General features: G+C 63.0%; 1 protein-coding gene across 1 annotated transcript; it reads right to left on the bottom strand.

Moving 5' to 3' along the window:
- Positions 1-1,331: 1,331 nt before the first annotated feature.
- Positions 1,332-14,700, bottom strand: rmc1 (regulator of MON1-CCZ1). The gene is made up of 21 exons (XM_008396836.3): positions 14,493-14,700; positions 14,216-14,292; positions 14,056-14,140; positions 13,928-13,984; positions 13,766-13,852; positions 13,557-13,697; positions 12,667-12,770; positions 12,471-12,560; positions 12,278-12,383; positions 11,055-11,163; positions 10,944-10,988; positions 10,384-10,437; positions 10,188-10,316; positions 3,981-4,087; positions 3,783-3,902; positions 3,496-3,573; positions 3,318-3,422; positions 3,162-3,230; positions 2,974-3,061; positions 2,760-2,897; positions 1,332-1,713 (listed from the first exon to the last, which is right to left on the bottom strand). The coding sequence occupies exons 1-21, from the start codon at positions 14,589-14,591 to the stop codon at positions 1,634-1,636; spliced, it is 1,968 nt and encodes a 655-aa protein (XP_008395058.1). The 5' UTR covers positions 14,592-14,700; the 3' UTR covers positions 1,332-1,633.
- Between the last annotated feature and the right edge of the window lie 268 nt (positions 14,701-14,968).

Here is a 14,968-nt window from a genome sequence, read left to right as displayed (position 1 = left end):
TGTTAGCTCTAGCTGTACCTTCTAGCTGTTAGCTGTGGCTGCTAGCTGTACCTTCTAGCTGTTAGCTACTAGCTGTACCTTCTAGCTGTTAGCTGTGGCTGCTAGCTGTACCTTCTAGCTGTTAGCTGTGGCTGCTAGCTGTACCTTCTGTTAGCTGTGGCTGCTAGCTGTTAGCTGCTAGCTGTACCTTCTAGCTGTTAGCTGTGGCTGCTAGCTGTACCTTCTAGCCGTTAGCTGTACTTTCTAGCTGTTAGCTGCTAGCTGTACCTTCTAGCTGTTAGCTGTGGCTGCTAGCTGTACCTTCTGTTAGCTGTGGCTGCTAGCTGTTAGCTGCTAGCTGTACCTTCTAGCTGTTAGCTGTGGCTGCTAGCTGTACCTTCTAGCTGTTAGCTGTACCTTCTAGCTGTTAGCTGTGGCTGCTAGCTGCTAGCTGTGGCTGCTAGTTGTACCTTCTAGCTGTTAGCTGTGGCTGCTAGCTGTACCTTCTGTTAGCTGTGGCTGCTAGCTGTTAGCTGCTAGCTGTACCTTCTAGCTGTTAGCTGTGGCTGCTAGCTGTACCTTCTAGCTGTTAGCTGTACCTTCTAGCTGTTAGCTGTGGCTGCTAGCTGCTAGCTGTTAGCTGTACCTTCTAGCTGTTAGCTGTGGCTCTGCATCACAAACATAAAACCCTCCAGTAAGTAAATACTTAAATGTAAACATTTAATTAATTTCACTGCTCAATAGGTAGAAACACATTAACAGTAAAATTCAGGCTGCAGGTTATTTTATTACTTTGGCTGAATCATGATAATCTGCCTTATTAGCTAAACTGCTACACTTTCATGGGCTTTAGCTTTTAGCCAAAGGGGCTGAGGAGAGGAGCAGCTCAGTGTCGGAGCTGAGAGCAGATAGAAAAACAGAAACTGCATTTATGTCTCACCGTCTTCAACGCAGAACGCAGAGAGTATTTCTCTATATAAGCCCTGGTGCTTTAAATGTTACGCTAAGTTATGATTCCCCAGATATTCATTTCTACCTGTTGGTTCTCCGTCACCTGGCAAAACTGAAACCGGCTGAAAAATAAAGCGAGTTATAATTTAAATGCCCATAACTTGTATTTGAGGCGTTTCAGTAAATCCATGTTTGTGATTAATTTGATTAAGAGCAGTTGCTCATTAAAACATTAGCATGTTTATATTTCTGTAAAGGTGCAGCAGAGGTTGGATCCGTCAGACTGAACAGAACTCGGACAGAAGCAACATTTGGGTTTCAGTTCAAATGTTCCTGTTTATGATCCCCCAGTAATGAGATGCAGCTCAGGCTCCGCCCACAACAGGTGACCCAGATACCCATTTCCTGTTTCAGTGTTTATTTTCAGACATGGAGTTAAAGCTACACAAATATTAAAGCATCTCTGCTCTGAAAGTCGCCGTATTTTAGGGATAAAGTTACATTTCACACTTTCTAATCCTCCAAAAAAAATCATCTGCAGTTAATTTAATTAAAATTACAGTGAAATAAATGACAGATTAGCAGTGGAAATATTTCCAGCTGGAGTTATTCAGAGGAAGAGGAGGATGCCGGAACCTTCCTGGTGGTTCTGCTGGGTCCATTTGGTCCTAGGGGGGTCAGAGGTCATCATGGGGGAGGGGGGTCACACTGTGGACGGCTTCATCAGCGCCTGCTCCCCAAACAGCTGCTTGAAGTGCGCCACATGCTCCTCACAGTGTTCCCCTGGTAACCGACACATCAGACTCAGCTACCAGGCTAGCAATAGCATCTCATGACAGTCGCTGAAATCATTCTATAATGAGAGGCGCTGCTCAATACAGAGCGGCTAACCGCCCTGAGACGGCTAACAGCCGACAGAGCGGCTAACCGCCGACAGAGCGGCTAACCGCCCTGAGAGCGGCTAACCGCCGACAGAGCGGCTAACCGCCCTGAGAGCGGCTAACCGCCGACAGAGCGGCTAACCGCCCTGAGAGCGGCTAACCGCCCTGAGAGCGGCTAACCGCCGACAGAGCGGCTAACCGCCCTGAGAGCGGCTAACCGCCGACAGAGCGGCTAACCGCCCTGAGAGCGGCTAACCGCCCTGAGAGCGGCTAACCGCCGACAGAGCGGCTAACCGCCCTGAGAGCGGCTAACCGCCGACAGAGCGGCTAACCGCCCTGAGAGCGGCTAACCGCCGACAGAGCGGCTAACCGCCCTGAGAGCGGCTAACCGCCCTGAGAGCGGCTAACCGCCCTGAGAGCGGCTAACCGCCGACAGAGCGGCTAACCGCCGACAGAGCGGCTAACCGCCGACAGAGCGGCTAACCGCCCTGAGAGCGGCTAACCGCCCTGAGAGCGGCTAACCGCCCTGAGAGCGGCTAACCGCCGACAGAGCGGCTAACCGCCGACAGAGCAGCGGCTAACCGCCGACAGAGCGGCTAACAGCCGACAGAGCGGCTAGCAGATCCGTCCAGATGCTGGTAGTTTTTGTCCATCAGGTTTCCAGACCTTTGGGTCTCGAGTGGATCGAGGTTTCTTAGTTTTTACATCGTCTTCAGGAAACATTGAAACATGTTTTCTCTTAAGATCTTTTAAAATAAAAATGATTCTTAATCTGAGTTTAATCGATTTTTGTTTCTTGAAAAGAAACTCAAAACGACAGAAAATATAAAAACAGGCTGTTAGTTCAATCTGAATTCAAAGTCTGAATGAACCCCAGCTGGAAACAAGATGGCGGCCGTGCATCACTCTGAACTACAGAGGCCAGAAGGAAGAGGTTCTGGTTCTGACCTGGGTTGAAGGACGGGTTTCCTCTGAGGCGCTGGTTCCGCTGCTGGAACGACCGGAACACGGTGTAGAACAACATCTGGTCGCCCGTCTGCCGCGCCGCATCCAGGAACTTCCTGGCCGACACGTTGTCATGGCCGCCTGCGTGAACAAACCGCGGTTACAGGAAGGCCTTATATGGTCGAAGAGCTGTGGAGCTAACGGCTAACCGTCGTACCAACGCTGCGGATGAATCTGAGCGCGCCCAGAACCTGCTGCTTGGACAGCAGAACCTCCACGATCTCATCGTTGGCCGTCGACAGGCGCTGGACAGCAGTCAGTGGGAGGGAGACAGGTTAGCAGGACGGACAGAACGTTAGCGTGTAGCCTGGTGGGGTTCTGGTTGGTTCCGGCCCGGTTCTGTACCTTGAGCATGTCCAGAGACAGCTGGTGGGCCGGAGGGTAGGTGCTCTCCAGAGACAGCAGCAGGCAGGCCTGAAACACAGAACCAAACAGAACCAGCTGAGTCGGGTCGCCGCCCCCCTCAGCATGATGCTGCCGCCGCCGTGCTGAAGCTCTGACCAGAGGCTTGGAGTCGCTGAGGACGTGGTACTGCAGGAACTGGTGCAGCATGTAGAACAGGCTGTTCTGGACCAGAGTCTTGATCACCAGCTCATACAGGTAATGCTGCAGCCAATCAGAGGCAGCGCGTCAGAGACGGGGAGGCGGGAGGCGGGAGCGCTCACTCTGCCGCTCTTACCTGGACGGTGATCTGGTTCTGGTTCAGGGAGCGGATGTACTCCATCAGCACGGCGGTGATGAACTTGTGGGACACGTCCTGCAGCAGAGTGAAGCTGAATCAGCATAAATGAGTTTTATTTTGGAGGTGAAACTAATTTAAAAAGCATTTTGGTGAAAATGCAGTTCTGCATCAGAGCTGCAGTTACAGCGTGCAGCCATGTGGGGGCGACAGACCCCCAGCAGCGCTGGCTGAATAAACAGATTCTCCATGACGGGTCATTATGGGATGGCCGCTGCTCCTCCCACCTTCCTCTCTGTGAAGGCCGACAGGACGTGCGTGTACATGTCTGACTGGTCGATGACGGCCTGCGTCCGGACCGGCTGCTTCTGGGCGGCGCCGCCCCGACTCGGACCCGACTCCACGGCCTGCGGACCCAACAGAGACTCGTTCAGCCCAACCGGGTCGGCGGCGCTCAGAGAGCCGGACGGACACCGGTCGCTCACCGCCGTGTAGCTCTGCTCCGCCTCCAGGTGCTCCTTGTACACCTGGTTGAGCTTGTCGAAGACGGTGGCCACCACAGGCAGGCTGCCCTTCTGCTGCCCGTCCAGAACTGGAACACAGACCGTCGTGAGTTTCCTGCCTACAGGCGGACACGCCGGGACAGGCGGACACGCCGGAACCGGGACAGGCGGACACGCCGGAACCGGGACAGGCGGACACGCCGGGACAGGCGGACACGCCGGGACAGGCGGACACGCCGGGACAGGCGGACACGCCGGAATCGGGACAGGCGGACACCCCGGAACTGGGACAGGCGGACACGCCGGGACCGGGACAGGTGGACACGCCGGGACAGGCGGACACACCGGGACAGGCGGACACGCCGGAACCGGGACAGGCGGACACCCCGGAATCGGGACAGGCGGACACGCCGGGACCGGGACAGGTGGACACGCCGGGACAGGCGGACACGCCGGAACCGGGACAGGCGGACACGCCGGGACAGGCGGACACGCCGGCACCGGGACAGGCGGACACGCCGGGACAGGCGGACACGCCGGCACCGGGACAGGCGGACACGCCGGAACCGGGACAGGCGGACACGCCGGGACCGGGACAGGCAGACACGCCGGAACCGGGACAGGCGGACACGCCGGGACCGGGACAGGCGGACACGCCGGGACCGGGACAGGCGGACACGCCGGAACCGGGACAGGCGGACACGCCGGAACCGGGACAGGCAGACACGCCGGGACAGGCGGACACCCCGGAACCGGGACAGGCGGACACCCCGGAACCGGGACAGGCGGACACGCCGGAACCGGGACAGGCGGACACGCCGGGACAGGCGGACACGCCGGAACCGGGACAGGCGGACACGCCGGGACAGGCGGACACACCGGGACAGGCGGACACGCCGGAACCGGGACAGGCGGACACGCCGGGACAGGCGGACACCCCGGAACCGGGACAGGCGGACACCCCGGAATCGGGACAGGCGGACACGCCGGGACCGGGACAGGTGGACACGCCGGGACAGGCGGACACGCCGGAACCGGGACAGGCGGACACGCCGGGACAGGCGGACACGCCGGCACCGGGACAGGCGGACACGCCGGGACAGGCGGACACGCCGGCACCGGGACAGGCGGACACGCCGGAACCGGGACAGGCGGACACGCCGGGACAGGCGGACACGCCGGGACCGGGACAGGCAGACACGCCGGAACCGGGACAGGCGGACACGCCGGGACCGGGACAGGCGGACACGCCGGGACCGGGACAGGCGGACACGCCGGAACCGGGACAGGCGGACACGCCGGAACCGGGACAGGCGGACACGCCGGGACCGGGACAGGCGGACACGCCGGGACAGGCGGACACGCCGGAATCGGGACAGGCGGACACCCCGGAACTGGGACAGGCGGACACGCCGGGACCGGGACAGGTGGACACGCCGGGACAGGCGGACACGCCGGAACCGGGACCGGCGGACACGCCGGGACAGGCGGACACACCGGGACAGGCGGACACGCCGGAACGGGGACAGGCGGACACGCCGGGACAGGCGGACACGCCGGAACCGGGACAGGCGGACACGCCGGGACAGGCGGACACCCCGGAACCGGGACAGGCGGACACCCCGGAATCGGGACAGGCGGACACGCCGGGACCGGGACAGGTGGACACGCCGGGACAGGCGGACACGCCGGAACCGGGACAGGCGGACACGCCGGAACCGGGACAGGCGGACACGCCGGGACCGGGACAGGCGGACACGCCGGAACCGGGACAGGCGGACACGCCGGGACAGGCGGACACGCCGGGACAGGCGGACACGCCGGAATCGGGACAGGCGGACACCCCGGAACTGGGACAGGCGGACACGCCGGGACCGGGACAGGTGGACACGCCGGGACAGGCGGACACACCGGGACAGGCGGACACGCCGGAACCGGGACAGGCGGACACCCCGGAATCGGGACAGGCGGACACGCCGGGACCGGGACAGGTGGACACGCCGGGACAGGCGGACACGCCGGAACCGGGACAGGCGGACACGCCGGGACAGGCGGACACGCCGGCACCGGGACAGGCGGACACGCCGGGACAGGCGGACACGCCGGCACCGGGACAGGCGGACACGCCGGAACCGGGACAGGTGGACACGCCGGGACAGGCGGACACGCCGGAACCGGGACCGGCGGACACGCCGGGACAGGCGGACACACCGGGACAGGCGGACACGCCGGAACGGGGACAGGCGGACACGCCGGGACAGGCGGACACGCCGGAACCGGGACAGGCGGACACGCCGGGACAGGCGGACACGCCGGAACCGGGACAGGCGGACACGCCGGAACCGGGACAGGCGGACACGCCGGGACAGGCGGACACGCCGGGACAGGCGGACACGCCGGAACCGGGACAGGCGGACACGCCGGAACCGGGACAGGCGGACACGCCGGGACAGGCGGACACGCCGGGACAGGCGGACACGCCGGGACAGGCGGACACGCCGGGACAGGCGGACACGCCGGAATCGGGACAGGCGGACACCCCGGAACTGGGACAGGCGGACACGCCGGGACCGGGACAGGTGGACACGCCGGGACAGGCGGACACACCGGGACAGGCGGACACGCCGGAACCGGGACAGGCGGACACGCCGGGACAGGCGGACACCCCGGAACCGGGACAGGCGGACACCCCGGAATCGGGACAGGCGGACACGCCGGGACCGGGACAGGTGGACACGCCGGGACAGGCGGACACGCCGGAACCGGGACAGGCGGACACGCCGGGACAGGCGGACACGCCGGCACCGGGACAGGCGGACACGCCGGGACAGGCGGACACGCCGGCACCGGGACAGGCGGACACGCCGGAACCGGGACAGGCGGACACGCCGGGACAGGCGGACACGCCGGGACCGGGACAGGCAGACACGCCGGAACCGGGACAGGCGGACACGCCGGGACCGGGACAGGCGGACACGCCGGGACCGGGACAGGCGGACACGCCGGAACCGGGACAGGCGGACACGCCGGAACCGGGACAGGCGGACACGCCGGGACAGGCGGACACCCCGGAACCGGGACAGGCGGACACCCCGGAACCGGGACAGGCGGACACGCCGGAACCGGGACAGGCGGACACGCCGGGACAGGCGGACACGCCGGAACCGGGACAGGCGGACACGCCGGGACAGGCGGACACACCGGGACAGGCGGACACGCCGGAACCGGGACAGGCGGACACGCCGGGACAGGCGGACACCCCGGAACCGGGACAGGCGGACACCCCGGAATCGGGACAGGCGGACACGCCGGGACCGGGACAGGTGGACACGCCGGGACAGGCGGACACGCCGGAACCGGGACAGGCGGACACGCCGGGACAGGCGGACACGCCGGCACCGGGACAGGCGGACACGCCGGGACAGGCGGACACGCCGGAACCGGGACCGGCGGACACGCCGGGACAGGCGGACACACCGGGACAGGCGGACACGCCGGAACGGGGACAGGCGGACACGCCGGGACAGGCGGACACGCCGGAACCGGGACAGGCGGACACGCCGGGACAGGCGGACACCCCGGAACCGGGACAGGCGGACACCCCGGAACCGGGACAGGCGGACACGCCGGAACCGGGACAGGCGGACACGCCGGGACAGGCGGACACGCCGGAACCGGGACAGGCGGACACGCCGGGACAGGCGGACACACCGGGACAGGCGGACACGCCGGAACCGGGACAGGCGGACACGCCGGGACAGGCGGACACCCCGGAACCGGGACAGGCGGACACCCCGGAATCGGGACAGGCGGACACGCCGGGACCGGGACAGGTGGACACGCCGGGACAGGCGGACACGCCGGAACCGGGACAGGCGGACACGCCGGGACAGGCGGACACGCCGGCACTGGGACAGGCGGACACGCCGGGACAGGCGGACACGCCGGCACCGGGACAGGCGGACACGCCGGAACCGGGACAGGCGGACACGCCGGGACAGGCGGACACGCCGGGACCGGGACAGGCAGACACGCCGGAACCGGGACAGGCGGACACGCCGGGACCGGGACAGGCAGACACGCCGGGACCGGGACAGGCGGACACGCCGGAACCGGGACAGGCGGACACGCCGGAACCGGGACAGGCGGACACGCCGGGACAGGCGGACACCCCGGAACCGGGACAGGCGGACACCCCGGAATCGGGACAGGCGGACACGCCGGGACCGGGACAGGTGGACACGCCGGGACAGGCGGACACGCCGGAACCGGGACAGGCGGACACGCCGGGACAGGCGGACACGCCGGCACCGGGACAGGCGGACACGCCGGGACAGGCGGACACGCCGGAACCGGGACCGGCGGACACGCCGGGACAGGCGGACACGCCGGGACAGGCGGACACGCCGGGACAGGCGGACACGCCGGGACCGGGACAGGCAGACACGCCGGAACCGGGACAGGCGGACACGCCGGGACCGGGACAGGCGGACACGCCGGGACCGGGACAGGCGGACACGCCGGAACCGGGACAGGCGGACACGCCGGGACAGGCGGACACGCCGGCACCGGGACAGGCGGACACGCCGGGACAGGCGGACACGCCGGAACCGGGACCGGCGGACACGCCGGGACAGGCGGACACACCGGGACAGGCGGACACGCCGGAACGGGGACAGGCGGACACGCCGGGACAGGCGGACACCCCGGAACCGGGACAGGCGGACACCCCGGAACCGGGACAGGCGGACACCCCGGAACCGGGACAGGCGGACACGCCGGAACCGGGACAGGCGGACACGCCGGGACAGGCGGACACGCCGGAACCGGGACAGGCGGACACGCCGGGACAGGCGGACACACCGGGACAGGCGGACACGCCGGAACCGGGACAGGCGGACACGCCGGGACAGGCGGACACCCCGGAACCGGGACAGGCGGACACCCCGGAATCGGGACAGGCGGACACGCCGGGACCGGGACAGGTGGACACGCCGGGACAGGCGGACACGCCGGAACCGGGACAGGCGGACACGCCGGGACAGGCGGACACACCGGGACAGGCGGACACGCCGGAACCGGGACAGGCGGACACGCCGGGACAGGCGGACACCCCGGAACCGGGACAGGCGGACACCCCGGAATCGGGACAGGCGGACACGCCGGGACCGGGACAGGTGGACACGCCGGGACAGGCGGACACGCCGGAACCGGGACAGGCGGACACGCCGGGACAGGCGGACACGCCGGCACCGGGACAGGCGGACACGCCGGGACAGGCGGACACGCCGGAACCGGGACCGGCGGACACGCCGGGACAGGCGGACACACCGGGACAGGCGGACACGCCGGAACGGGGACAGGCGGACACGCCGGGACAGGCGGACACGCCGGAACCGGGACAGGCGGACACGCCGGGACAGGCGGACACCCCGGAACCGGGACAGGCGGACACCCCGGAACCGGGACAGGCGGACACGCCGGAACCGGGACAGGCGGACACGCCGGGACAGGCGGACACGCCGGAACCGGGACAGGCGGACACGCCGGGACAGGCGGACACACCGGGACAGGCGGACACGCCGGAACCGGGACAGGCGGACACGCCGGGACAGGCGGACACCCCGGAACCGGGACAGGCGGACACCCCGGAATCGGGACAGGCGGACACGCCGGGACCGGGACAGGTGGACACGCCGGGACAGGCGGACACGCCGGAACCGGGACAGGCGGACACGCCGGGACAGGCGGACACGCCGGCACCGGGACAGGCGGACACGCCGGGACAGGCGGACACGCCGGAACCGGGACCGGCGGACACGCCGGGACAGGCGGACACACCGGGACAGGCGGACACGCCGGAACGGGGACAGGCGGACACGCCGGGACAGGCGGACACGCCGGAACCGGGACAGGCGGACACGCCGGGACAGGCGGACACCCCGGAACCGGGACAGGCGGACACGCCGGGACCGGGACAGGTGGACACGCCGGGACAGGCGGACACGCCGGAACCGGGACAGGCGGACACGCCGGAACCGGGACAGGCGGACACGCCGGGACCGGGACAGGCGGACACGCCGGAACCGGGACAGGCGGATACGCCGGGACCGGGACAGGCGGACACGCCGGGACAGGCGGACATGCCGGAACCGGGACAGGTGGACACGCCGGAACCGGGACACGCACCCTGGCAGCACACGGACAGGATCACCATCTTGCAGTCGCGCCGCCGCAGCAGGAAGTCCATCAGCTTGCCCTTGTCCTGCAGCAGGTGGACGGTAGGGGGCAACCGCACCTGCAGGTACCACAGGTAACCTGGGGCAGAGGTCAGAGGTCACAGAGCAATCCGGCCACCGTCAACCCAGGCGGGAGCAGGACAGACCTTCACTGGCGCTGATGATGATGTCGGGCTGGAAGACGCTCCAGGAGGAAGAGTCTGGGGTCAGAGGTCAGGAAAATAAACGTCTGAAATGACCTTTGACCCTCAACGAGTCAAACAGCAGTTAGTGGATTCATGGATGCAGAGAGAGAAGTTCAATCATAACGAGCATCTCGTCCCCTACCCCGTCTCCGTCTCGTCCCCTACCCCGTCTCGTCCCCTACCCCGTCTTGTCCTCTACCCCGTCTCGTCCCCGTCTCGTCCCCTGGAGGGACCAGACGGTAGAAAACCTGGACATGACATTTTAATTTGTAAAGTTTTGACCTTTGACTTGCTCTTTGGTTTTTCCTCAGTTTGTCTGAAAACAGGAAATAATTTTTCTTTCTTGGTCTCAAAGGTTCAACAATCAGATGTTTATGAAAAATGAACTTTATTCTGGGTCAAGAACCGGGTCGACTTGCTGCCGGCGCTGAAGAACCAACCTGCCGTCTGCCTTCACAGTCACAAGGTTTTAGCCAGTCTGCGGTTCTGACCCGGTTCTGATGCTAAAACCCAAAGGATACAGAGCTGACACGGAACCGGCGGCTGAGTCGGGACGGCGGCCGGACCTGCAGAAACACTCGGAGTCAGGTTTCAACGTGGACTCGGAGGGCGGTTCTGACCGGGTCGGGTACCTGACAGAGGAATCCTGTAGGGATGGATGGACCGGGCCGGCAGAACCGGCTGGTGGGTGTTAACGGCGCAGTCCGGTTCCTTCAGCCTGATGTCGAAGATCAGAGACGTCTGCCGGAGAAAAACACGGGTCAGTCCGTCAGAACGCACCAGAACCGAGTCCGCCAGGTACCAGGTCCAAACCCGCCAGGTACCAGGTCCAAACCCGCCAGGTACCAGGTCCAAACCCGCCAGGTACCAGGTCCAAACCCGGAGAGTCACAGGTCAGATCTACAAGTTTACATCAAATAATCAGCTGAAGGCTGGAAACACTTGGGCCAGTCAAGTCGAGTTCTGTATCTATGAGTGAAGTCCGAGTCCGGTTGCCGAGTGCCGGGTCGGGCCGGGTCCTGGGTTGGGTCCTGGGTTGGGTCGGGTCCCGGGTCAGGTCGGGTCCTGGGTTGGGTCGGGTCGGGTCCCGGGTCAGGTCGGGTCCCGGGTCGGGCTGGGTCCCGGGTCAGGCCGGGTCGGGTCGGGTCCCGGGTCGGGCTGGGTCCCGGGTCAGGCCGGGTCCCGGGTCAGGTCGGGTCCTGGGTCGGGTCGGGTCCTGGGTCGGGTCGGGTCCCGGGTCAGGCCGGGTCCTGAGCTGGGTCTCGGGTCGGGTTGGGCCCCGGGTCAGGTCGGGTCCTGGGTTGGGTCGGGTCGGGTCCCGGGTCAGGTCGGGTCCTGGGTTGGGTCGGGTCGGGTCCTGGGTTGGGTCGGGTCCTGGGTTGGGTCGGGTCGGGTCCTGGGTTGGGTCGGGTCGGGTCCCGGGTCAGGTCGGGTCCCGGGTCAGGCCGGGTCCTGAGCTGGGTCTCGGGTCGGATTGGGCCCCGGGTCGGGTTGGGCCCCGGGTCAGGTCGGGTCCTGGGTTGGGTCGGGTCGGGTCCCGGGTCAGGCCGGGTCGGGTCGGGTCCCGGGTCGGGCTGGGTCCCGGGTCAGGCCGGGTCCCGGGTCAGGTCGGGTCCTGGGTCGGGTCGGGTCGGGTCCTGGGTCGGGTCGGGTCCCGGGTCAGGCCGGGTCCTGAGCTGGGTCTCGGGTCGGGTTGGGCCCCGGGTCAGGTCGGGTCCTGGGTTGGGTCGGGTCGGGTCCCGGGTCAGGTCGGGTCCCGGGTCAGGCCGGGTCCTGAGCTGGGTCTCGGGTCGGATTGGGCCCCGGGTCAGGTCGGGTGCTGGGTTGGGCCCCGGGTCGGGTCGGGCCGGCTGACCTGTGAACTCTGGTGGTGGACGACGATCAGGTTGTCCACGATGTTCAGGGCGAACTTCCCGGTGGTGTTGAGCTTCAGGACGTGGCTCTTCTTGCAGGCGCCCTCCCTGCAGCAGAGCAGAACCAGAGGGACGGGTCGGTGTCGCAACCGGGCCGGTTCTGGACCGGGTGTTCTGAACACAGCGCCGACTCACCTGGGCAGGTGGTAGAGCACCACCTCTGCTCCGGGGCTGTTCGCCGTCCGGGAGTGGTGCTTCAGGTACATGACGTAGAGCTGGCCGTAGCTACACACACACACACACACACACACACACACACACACACACACACACACACACACACAGCTTCATCAGCAGTCATCATCAACCGGCCCAGCCCACCGCCACCTACATGGTTGCCATGGCGATGTCCCTCTCCGACAGCGTCAGCTTGGCCGGTTTGGGGACGACCGGCAGCTCGATCTCGAACTTGGTCATCTTGGTCATGGTTCCGCTCTGGAGGTCAGAGAAGAAGACGGTCAATATGTGGCTTCACCAACATGGCCACTGACAATTCAAGATGGCCGCCATGGAAAATTCATTTTTGCACTAAAATCACAAATTAAATAGTTTTGTGCCAAATCACAGCTTACATATTTTGAATAGTAGAAATCAAGTATATTTTCTTGATTTTTATTTTCTGTTTCACATTTTTCAAAATGGCTGCCGTGGTTGAAATGGAGATTTTTTTTTTCTTAACATCAGCAGTAGTTATGCTAATTAAAAAGTTAGATTCACTAACTACCAACTTTGACAATGCAAAAAGTTAGCAGAAGCTAATGCTAACATCTTAGCTACTGTTTTTCAGTCAATCATCTTCATCTCCTTCCAGCTGACATAAAAAAATAATTTTGTACGTCAACATAAAAATTTGCTGACACCAAACTTCTAAAAGCCTAAAATGTGCTTGAACTAGTGAGAAACTGCTACACACAAAATTAGCGGATGCTAACGCTAACCAATAAGATGGCATGACAGCCATCTTCCACAGCTTCATCGTCCAGCTGGTGAGAGACTCGCAGTCGAAAACGTATCATGAGACAAAGTTTGTCCACGTCAGGAAAACGGGAACGTCAACGTTAAAAAGCTCGGCGGCCATCTTGAAAAAAAATCCGTCATCCTGAATGAGAAACATGGAACTCATATAGTCTAGCCTGAGGGGTTAGCATGCTAATATTAGCCGCTCTACGGTGAGGTTCTGCGCTACACCAGGACTTCCTGAACGGATCAGGAGAGACGGACCCGGAAGGCGAGCGGCTGCAGGACGTTGCCCTGCACCGTGGTGGACAGCAGGATCACGGCCGTTTCCGGGCAGTACTGGTACCAGTTCACGTTGATGCTCTGACTCTTCAGCAGCTTCAGGCTGCGCTTGTCTGGGAACACCTGGACACACGGACACACAGGTGAGCTCCGGGTCAGAACCGAGCCTCCGGGGAATGACCCGGTCCGACCTGGTAGAACTCAATGCCCTGGTCCGTTATGAAGACGATCTCATTCCAGCTGGTCCAGCAGAACCCCAGAACGCTGGCGTTCTTCGTCTGCGGGAGCAACAGAAGCCGTTAGCGGACAGAACCGCCTCCATTACCTGACCTTTGACCTGCAGACGCACCGACCTTACACTCCTGGGTGAACTCTGTGTGCGGATAGTCGGGGATGAAGTTGATGAAGTCCTGAAAACGCGGTCAGGCGGTTAGGAACCAGAACCAAACAGAACCCACCTCCAAACGGTCCCTGAACTCACCACGGACTTGGAGGTCCGCTGGACCGCCAGGATCTTGTTCCCGATGGAGAACTTGATGCACTTCACCTCCCCTTTGTCATCCATTCTGCAGAGGAAGACAGAACCATCAGCCTGACCTTTGACCTCTGGACAGCTTCGAACCTGATATGATCTGATGTACCTGAAGGCAACGCTGCTTTTGTCATCAGGCCCTTTCACCACCACACCTGTGGCTCCACCTGAACGCACCGCAAACACCTGCAGACAGAACGCAGGGCACCAAAAACCCGCAACATTTCAGATTGTTTTAAAAGAAAATACACTCCATTCTTCCTGCCGGTTCCGGTTCTGCTACAAACAGCTAATCCAAACACATCATTAGTTACCTGTGTAACCAGGTGTAAACCAAGTCTTGCCAACAGCCTGCTAGCTGAGTGGAGGCTACCGGGTTAGCTTACCTGTTTGTTAGCTTCATCGAAGAAGACGTTGTTGACGCTCGACGCATGCTCAAACTGGACCGGGTTCTCGCTCAGCTCCAGGTAATGTTCCTCCGCCATCCCGACTCACCTGGCCTTCACCTTACCTGCAGCTTGAAGGGGGAAAACAGCGCGGAAGCAGCGGAGCATTAGCTTTAGCTGAAGGACGGAACTTCCGCTTCACTCCTTCAAAATAAGAGCATAACCGGGATCAACGGGGTCTCTTCACGGGGAGTTCTAGTTTTATATTAATTATCGGTGTTTAATTAATTCAATTACTTGAATAAGTTGTATATTTTATTTAATCAATGCTTATTTAGACGTGGAATATTTTATGTAATAAGTTACAATAAAGATTAGGATAAATTTCTCTTTTCTTTCAGACCCTTTTCCTAATATTTTTCAGAAACGTGTTTCCTTCAGGAGGATGTGGGGATTTTATTAGAGATCATGATCTC

This window comes from Poecilia reticulata, chromosome 20, assembly GCF_904066995.2.
Source record: "Poecilia reticulata chromosome 20, P_reticulata-male-v2, whole genome shotgun sequence".
Classification (NCBI taxonomy): Eukaryota; Metazoa; Chordata; class Actinopteri; order Cyprinodontiformes; family Poeciliidae; genus Poecilia; species Poecilia reticulata.
The sequence above is the reverse complement of the archived record's forward strand: the minus strand, read 5'-3'. Positions and strand labels throughout refer to the sequence as shown.

Bases quoted from the DNA above. Each gene is read 5' to 3' on its own strand.
- rmc1 (XM_008396836.3), bottom strand. From the start codon at position 14,591: ATGGCGGAGGAACATTACCTGGAGCTGAGCGAGAACCCGGTCCAGTTT. The intron at 3,903-3,980 runs GTGAGCGACCGG...TTGGGTCCGCAG, and splicing joins CGGAGCAGAGCTACACGGCG to GCCGTGGAGTCGGGTCCGAG. The intron at 3,231-3,317 runs GTCAGAGCTTCA...TCTGTGTTTCAG, and splicing joins TCAGCGACTCCAAGCCTCTG to GCCTGCCTGCTGCTGTCTCT.